Source organism: Elephas maximus, chromosome 7 (genome assembly GCF_024166365.1).
Source record: "Elephas maximus indicus isolate mEleMax1 chromosome 7, mEleMax1 primary haplotype, whole genome shotgun sequence".
In the NCBI taxonomy this organism is placed as follows: Eukaryota; Metazoa; Chordata; class Mammalia; order Proboscidea; family Elephantidae; genus Elephas; species Elephas maximus.
In genome coordinates this window covers 118,954,376-118,962,519 of record NC_064825.1, presented here as the reverse complement: position 1 = coordinate 118,962,519, position 8,144 = coordinate 118,954,376, and the positions used below count along the sequence as shown (strand labels likewise).

Sequence of the window (8,144 nt, the reverse complement as noted above, 5' to 3'; positions counted from 1 at the left end):
TCCAGCTCCTGGGCCTCGCTCCCAGGCTGCCTTTAAGCCCAGGCAGCGTCTAGCCCCCAGCTCCTCTGTCCCGCCCCTCCCCCACTCCTCCAACCTCCCCCCACAACCTCATGAGGCTCAGGCTCCCCCCCTCCCCCCCCCCCCCACGAAAGAGCATTGTTTACTGCCCTGTTGGTACAACACTGTGTCCTGAACTTGGAGGCTCGGATTTCCCGTGAAGACTTGACAGGTGGCACCTTTCAATCACGGTGTGCCCCTCCCGCTCTGACATCCGTCCTGTGGTTACCTTTCTTCCCAATGGACTCGCCTGGCCCCAGGGACCTGGGCAACCCTCCCCCCGGGGCCATTTGGAGCATGGTCCCCAGGCCTCTGGCCTTCCCTGTCCATCCGGAGCCCCGGCCAGGCCTTCCCTGCTCCCTTCAGGGGTTACCCACATGCTCCTTTAAATAGCCCCTCTTACTCTTCCCGAGACAAAAGCAGCTGCAGAAGGGTGGGCTGAGCAGGGGGTGACCAGGGCAGTTGCCAGACATGGGGGATAAGTCTTGGGGCACACACTGGATGGAGAGATTTGGAGGCGGAGGTGGCAAAGAGGAAAAGAGTGATGGGGCAAGCTGAGGGATGGACTTGGAGTCTAGAAAATAGAAAACTCCTGAACCCTATTTTGAGCTGAAGTAACTGGTACACGGTAGGCTTGAATACACTGTGGTACTGAATTGAAACTTTGCTCCCCAAAAAGCAAACCTATCTTGAGCTTCTCTCTATGCATGCCATAGAATGGACAATAGGTACGACTTCCAGAGAATGTGCTCGGGGGAGACCTCCTACTCCTGGTTCTTATGAAACTTTTGCTTCCACCCAGCCCCCTCCCCCCATGGCCCCACCACTTCAGCCACTGGCCTCCTTCCTGTTCCTTAAATAAATCAATCCCTTTCCAGGCTCAGGACTGGAACCTTCTTTCCTCTGCTCTTTTCAAGGATGACTCCTTCTCATCCTTCTGGTGTCAGCTCAAATTTCACTTCCTTAGAGAAGTCTTTCATGACCACGTGATCTAAAGGAACATGCTCCTGCCACCCTCTCCCACCCCTACCCCATCACTGTCTTCGGTTTCTCTCTGTTATCTCAGCCTGTTTTCTTTTCTTCGTGATACTTACCGGAATCTAAAAGGGTTTTATTATTTATTATCTGTCTCTCATTATAGAAGCTTGGTGTAGACAGGGATTTAGTGTACCATGCTTATGGCTATATGCCCTGGGCCTAACAAATTGCCTGGTTCATATTAATTAAAAAAAAAAAAAAACAACTAAACTCATTGCCATTGAGTCAATTCTGACTCATAGCGACACTGTAGGACAGGGTAGAACTGCCCCATAGGGTTTCCAAGGAGAAGCTGGTGGATTCAAACTGCTGACCTTTTGGTTAACAGCCAGTCTCTTAACCACTTGCCACCAGGGCTCTCTGGTTCATATTAGGTGCTCAATAAATATATGTTGAATGAATGAATAGAAATACTAGGTAGGAACTTGGTGCCCTATGCCTGGGATGATCTGAGAGTAAAACCTTGTGCAGCCAGGTTTGGGTACCAATGATCTGTCCAAGAGTAACGGGTTCTGGCTGCCTCTGGTTGAAGATATCTCCCTCACCCTTCCAGCGCTTATCTGGCTGGTGAGCTCTTCCAATCTCTCTCTTTTTAAAATTCATTTCTCTTCTTATCCAGCCCTCATTGAATATTGAAAACAGCAAAATAGCAAATCATTGCACTGCTCATAAAAACATCTCCTAGACAGTTCATTTATTTGTTGATCAAATGGTTTTTGAGCACCAAGTGTGATGGAGATAAAACAGTGAACACAACAGAAAACAGACAAAACCTGATCAAAAATTTTCTGCCCTCCTGGAGCTCACGTGTAGGGGAGAGGGAGAGGATAGGCAGTAAATGAAAATAAAAATCTTTATGGGTAAAAGTATCAATTTTATTGTAAAGCATTTGAAATGACCTAAATAATTTGAAAGTTACATTAAAAAAAAGTCAGTCTGATCTCAGAGTGCACTCATTGAAACAGGGAGTGGGTGGTGTTAGACTTGAGATGATGTAAAGATACAGATACAGAGGCTCATGTCAGACCATACCAATAATGGTGCGTCAGTTATGCACACAGACAGTACATTAAGGTGGCCACTGGTGGACTGATGTGACCACAAAGGCAAAAGGTTGGAGAAGCCATGTCTCATGACACTGAGAGTGTTTAGCTTTGGGAACAGAATGCTTCAAGTAAAAGAAAGAGATAGGTTTCTGCACACATAAGTGCTGGACTGTTGTGCGGGAAAGGGAGTCATAAGATTTGTCACCTTCATCAGGAAGCCTTTTGTGGCTATCACTCCCTTTCTTTTCCAAATGCCCTCATCTGTTCTTTCATAAACCCACTGCCATCAAGTGGATGGCATAGTGACACCACATGACGAAGCAGAACTGCCCCATTGGGTTTCCAAGGCTGTAATCTTTATGGAAGCAGACTGCCACATACTTCTCCCATGGAGCGACTGGGGAGTTCCAACTGCCGGCCTTTCAGTTAGCAGCCAAGCCCTTTAGCCACTGTGTCACTGGGGCTCCTCATTCTTTCATAACACCCAGCAAATATCCCATCTAGGAGGCAGATTCTTCTAGTGAGAACTCATGTTCTTTGTTTATGCAGTGTCTTAATCTTTCATAATATGTTGACTCTATTTTTCAAAAGTGAACACCAGGGCAAGATATGCCCACTAAAACATGTACAACAACATTCATAGCAGCCATTATTTGTAGCAGCCAAAAAGCTGGAAATAGCCCACATGTGCATCAACAGGAACAAGGATAAATGAATTCTGGTATATTCATACAATCAAACACTAGACAGCAACAGAAAGGAATACACACAACCATGTGGATGAAATCTTACAGGTAAGCTAAAGAAGCCAGTCGCAAACGAGAAAATAATGTATGATTTCATTTATAGGAAATTCAAGAAGAGCAAAACTAATTGATGGTAATATAAGTCAGAATAGTGGTTAACTGCCTGAGAGGGGGTATTGGCTGGGAAGGAGCATGAGGGAAACTTTTGGGGTGCTGGAAGTAGTTTAAATCTTGATCTGGGTGGTGGTTACACAAATGTATACATATTTAATCTTAGGATTAGTGTATTTTATGCACTTTACACACACACACCCACTGCCGTCAAGTCGATTCCGACTCACAGCGACCTTAAAGGACGGAGTAGAACTGCCCCATAGGGTTTCCAGGGAGCAACTGGTGGATTTGAACTGCTGACCTTTTTGTTAGCAGGTGAGCTCTTAACCACTGTGCCACTGGGGCTCCTTACATACTTAACTGTATGAATATTATACCTCAATAAAAAAAGAAACAGGAATCAGGGCGCTGCATTTGACAGCAGCAACGAGACAGACTGTTTAAAACAAGACTGTCTTGGACAAATAGGGAAGCGTATGGTAACCATATGTATAAAATGGCCAGCACATAGTAGGCGAAGGATAAATGGCTGGGTTGGTTTGTTTGTACAGGCCACATTCTCCAATGGGCAGTGTATCCTGTTAATTTGCATTCAAAAAATTTAGTTTACTGGGAAAATGTGTGAAAAGTCAAGGGGTTGAGGTTTGTGTGTGTGTGGGTGGGTGCAGATCTAGGAATACATTAAGTCTTGAAAGATGAAGAGTTCACCATTCCTCTCCTCCCTCACCCAAATGTACTAGATTAAAGCTGGTGACAACCGAAACCACCCCTATTCATCTCTTCAGGGTTCAGAGCGTCTAACAAAAGTTGAATAAAACACAGTTAAACATATCTTTCTGAGAGCAGAAATCGTATCTCACTTGTCTTTACAGTTTCAGAGTGAGGTTTAGTGACTTGCACACAGCAATAAATCGCAAAAGTTCCTTAGAGCGCTGGTTCTCAAACTTGGCTGAACATAGGAATCACCTGGGGAATTTTAAAATTTACTCATGCCTAGGTCCTGCTCCCAGATTCTGATTCAATTGGCATAGTGTGGCCTGGGACTTGGAGTTTAAAAAACGCTCCCAGGTGATTTCAAGGTGCAACAAAACCTGAGAACCGTTGTTTAGGGGCGTTCCTCTTTCTCCAAGCCTGATTTGCACTTAAGTGACTGCTCTCTAGGGCGAGAGCGAGGCTCGCCTAGTTCTATCGACATTGCGCCCTTCTTACAGAACCAATAAACTCAAAGTTCTCTGTGCCAACCCTAGAAACTTGAAGTCTAACCAGGACGCGGACACTCTGCACATGGCGCATGCCTCTAGGTACTTTGGAGTCCCCTCTAGCATTCACGAAGCTCATTCGCTTTCAGTCGGAGCCGGCTGCTTCCTCTCTATGGTAGCGGATTTCCCGGCTCCACCTCGATGGTACTTCATTCCGGAAGCGAGCCTGGATCAAAGAGGAGGCGGGACTTCCCTCCCGGAACTTATCCACGTGCTTCCGCTGTATCGTATCTCAGCGCCGGGTGAGTTTCCAGCGTTTGCCTGAAGTTGGTTGTACAAGGGACATTGTGACGGGCCCCAGGCCGTGGTGAGTGACCTATGACCCCCTGGTCCCTAGGTGACCCTGAAGATGGCGCCACCATTTCTGAGGTGTAGTTTTTGGGCTGGGGCCGAGCGCCTGGGTCCCGCGTATGATTGAATTCCCAGGGCCTGGAAGGTTCAGTCCCGCTGTTCAGGGTGTACCACTCCAGTTTCTCGATGTTCTCCTGGGTAGGGCTGACCCGGAGTGATAGAGCGTAGGGCGCCAGGGCTCGGTTTCCAATCCCGCCATTGTCATGCTGTGTGACCTTGGGCTAGGCACTGCTTCTTTACGGGCCTCTGTTTTCCCATCTGTGAAATGGGGCATTTGGGCTCACTGAGCTCAGTGAACCTCTCCCAGTTCCGACGCCCTGTGACCTTCCGCATCCTTAAGCCAGCCCCCGGGTTAGAAGGGCGAATGGGGGCGGGGAGGCTGGGCGCTGACGGTGATATTTGCCCCCAGGACTAGGAGGTCTGAAGGAGATCCCCTCCACGGTGCCGGGGCTAAGATGGATCCGCTCAGGGCTCAGCAGCTGGCAGCCGAACTGGAGGTGGAGATGATGGCCGATATGTACAACAGGTAAAGAGAGCCGGCCCCAACGTGCGGGAAGTCTCAGAGAATATCCCTTGGCCACCCTTTCCGAGGGCAGGGGCGGAGGACTTCTGACAAAGGCTTTCCTCAGTCTAGGGAAGCCTGAAGCCTGTGCTTAACTGCCCCGCTTCCCACCCATCGTTGACGGCTCCTGCAGACGCCATATGAGGCCACTAGAAGGAGTTGGAAATTTAGATTGGGGTGGAATCGGAAATGAAAAAGTAGAACAGGCAGAAAATTTCCAGTCTGTGCTCTGTTCAGGCTCCAGAAACAGATGAGCATTTGCCTTTCGACAGATAACAGATTTAGTGGTTAACGTTTCTTAAACTCTTCCTTCATGTCAGGCTTGCTAAACATTTACAAACATTACCTTTTTTAATCTTAAAAATAATTCAGTGGGTTGATTTTATTAATCCCATTTTAAGATAATGAAATTGAGGCTTCTAGAGGTTAATTAAGGAGCCCTTGTGGCACAATGGTTAAATGCTCGGTTGCTAACCCAAAGGTCTGTGGTTTGAACCCACCAGCGGTTCCACAGGAGAAAAGACATGGCAATACGCTCTGGTAAAGATTACAACCTAGGAAACCCTATGGGTCAGTTCTGCTGTGCCCTATAGGGTCGCTATGAGTTGGAGTCAACTCAGTGACACACAACAACAACAACAGAGGTTAATTAACTTCTTCAGGCTTCAAAACTAGTCAGTCACAGTGTCATGACTAGTACCTCAGTCAGACTCCAGAACTAGTGGTCATACCATTTGGCAAACCTGGGAACAAATCCTGGCTCCAACAGTCACCAGGAGTATAGCCTTGGACAGGTTACGGGCTCTTTGATGAATGATTTCCTCATCTATAAAATGGGGATAATGATAGTACTACCTCGTAAAGACATTATAAGTATTAAATGCAAGATGTATGATAAGCCCTCAGCATCAAGGCTCACACATAGTAAGCAGTCAATAAATGTCTGTTATTTTTATCAGCTTTAGCTCTCTACTATCCTCTCTCTTGATTGATTGGTTTGTTTTGGAGGCTGTATGGTAGGTTGGTTTTTAAAATGTAGGCTATGAAGTCAGACTACCTGGGTTTATACCCCAGCTCCACGTGATCCTCAGCAAATTACTGAGCCTCTCTGTGCCTTAGTTTCCTCATCAGTAAAATGGGGATAATTATAGTGTCCACCTTACGGGGTTATTATGAGGATTGTTGTTCCTGTTGATGTGTGCTGTTGAATTGATTCCAACTCATAGCGACTGTATAGGACAGAGAGAACTGCTCCATAGGGTTTTCTTGGCTGTAATCTTTATAGAAGCGATTGCCACATCTTTCTCCTGTGGAGGGGCTGATAGGTGCGAACCGCCAAGCTTTCAGTTAGCTGAGCGTGTAACCACTGAGCCACCAGGGCTCCTATTATAAGAATTATATAAGGGAATCCATATAGAGCAAGCGCTTAGCACAATGCCTGGCACAGAGCCAGAACTCAGTTGTTGTTGCTAGTTTCACGCAAGTCTGCCCCTAACTTGTGGTGTACCATGCACATCTGGAAGAAATGCTGCCTGGTCCTGCACCACCCCTGTGATTGGTTGTGGATCAGGCCATTGTGATTCGTAGGGTTTTCTTAGGTTGATTTTTGGAAGTAGATCACTAGGCCTTTCTTCTTAGTCTGTCTTAAGCTGGAAGCTTTGCTGAAACCTATCCAGCATCATAGCGACATGCCAGTCTCCACTGACAGACTGGTGTGGGCTGTGCGTGAAGTGCATTGGCTGGGAATCAAACCCAGGTCTCCCTCAAGGAAGGCAAAAGTTCCACCACTAAACCACGCCTGTCCGTTAGTACTCAACTAGTGGTTCCTTTTTCATTAGTCATATGCATGGACTCAGACAGGGTTCCTGCTCTAAAGGACCTTCCAGGCTGGCTGAGGTGCAAACTGAAGGTTTATCCTGTCTTCTGTGGGGAAGTGAAATCAGTATAGCCCAAGCAGGAGTGGGTTAGGGTTCCCAGGATGCCTCAGGGCGCTGCTGAACCAACTTTACCGCTCTCCCCTGACAGAATGACCAGTGCCTGCCACCGAAAGTGTGTGCCTCCACACTACAAGGAAGCAGAGCTGTCCAAGGGCGAGTCTGTCTGCCTGGACCGGTGTGTCTCCAAGTACCTGGACATCCATGAGCGGATGGGCAAAAAGTTGACAGAGCTGTCCATGCAGGACGAAGAGCTGATGAAGAGGGTGCAGCAAAGCTCGGGGCCTGTGTGAAGCCCAGGCAGACACACCCTGGGCTGCACTCTGCCCCTTCTCACTTGCCTAATAAAAGTGCCCTGCATTGGGTGTCATCTGTGAAGACTGCCAGGCGTCAGCTCTCTCTGGAGGGTCTCAGGAGCCTGGAATGTGGTAGAGCTCTCTCCTGGTTGAAGAAGTGCTATTCATCACACTGGAATTAAACTCGTGTGTATGTGCATGTATATAAATATATATATTAAAACAAATTTGTTGACACCTACTACACAAAGCAGTGTGCTTGGCAATCTAGAGGAAAGACGCTGTATCGAACAGCAGAGGGAGTCTGATAAACTGTTTAAGAATACAGACTAGCATGACCCCTTAGGTTGCCCCTGAGTTCTGCCACTTGCTGTGTGACCCTGAACATGTCACTTCTGTGTGCTTTAGCTCCCTCAGCTGTAAAATGGGGGTAGTAGCAGTGCCTACATCATACGGCTGTGGTGTGAGGATCAAATGAGTTAATATCTGTAAAGCATTTAGAGTGATGTGCATAGGAAGTGCTCAATAAATATTACACCAGTTGCCATCAAGTTGATTCCGGCTCATGTGGAGCCCTTGTGTTTCAGAATAGAACTGTACTCCACAGGGTTTTCAATGGCTGTGATCTTTCAGGAGTACATCTCCAGACCTTTCTTCTGAGGCAGCTCTGGGTGGATTTGAACCATCCATTCGGTTAGTAGCTGAGTGCATAACTGTTCGTGCCACACAGGAACTCCTTGA

General features: G+C 47.3%; 1 protein-coding gene across 1 annotated transcript; it reads left to right on the top strand.

Moving 5' to 3' along the window:
• The first annotated feature begins 4,468 nt into the window (after positions 1-4,468).
• TIMM10 (translocase of inner mitochondrial membrane 10) lies at positions 4,469-7,678 on the top strand. Its single transcript, XM_049889714.1, has 3 exons — positions 4,469-4,567; positions 5,021-5,137; positions 7,199-7,678. Exons 2-3 carry the CDS (start codon positions 5,067-5,069, stop codon positions 7,398-7,400), a joined length of 273 nt encoding a protein of 90 aa, XP_049745671.1. The 5' UTR covers positions 4,469-4,567; positions 5,021-5,066; the 3' UTR covers positions 7,401-7,678.
• The last annotated feature ends 466 nt before the right edge of the window (positions 7,679-8,144 follow it).

Coding starts and splice junctions, on each gene's coding strand:
- TIMM10 (XM_049889714.1), top strand. CDS start 5,067: ATGGATCCGCTCAGGGCTCAGCAGCTGGCAGCCGAACTGGAGGTGGAG. Junction 5,138..7,198: donor ATGGCCGATATGTACAACAG/GTAAAGAGAGCC, acceptor CTCCCCTGACAG/AATGACCAGTGCCTGCCACC.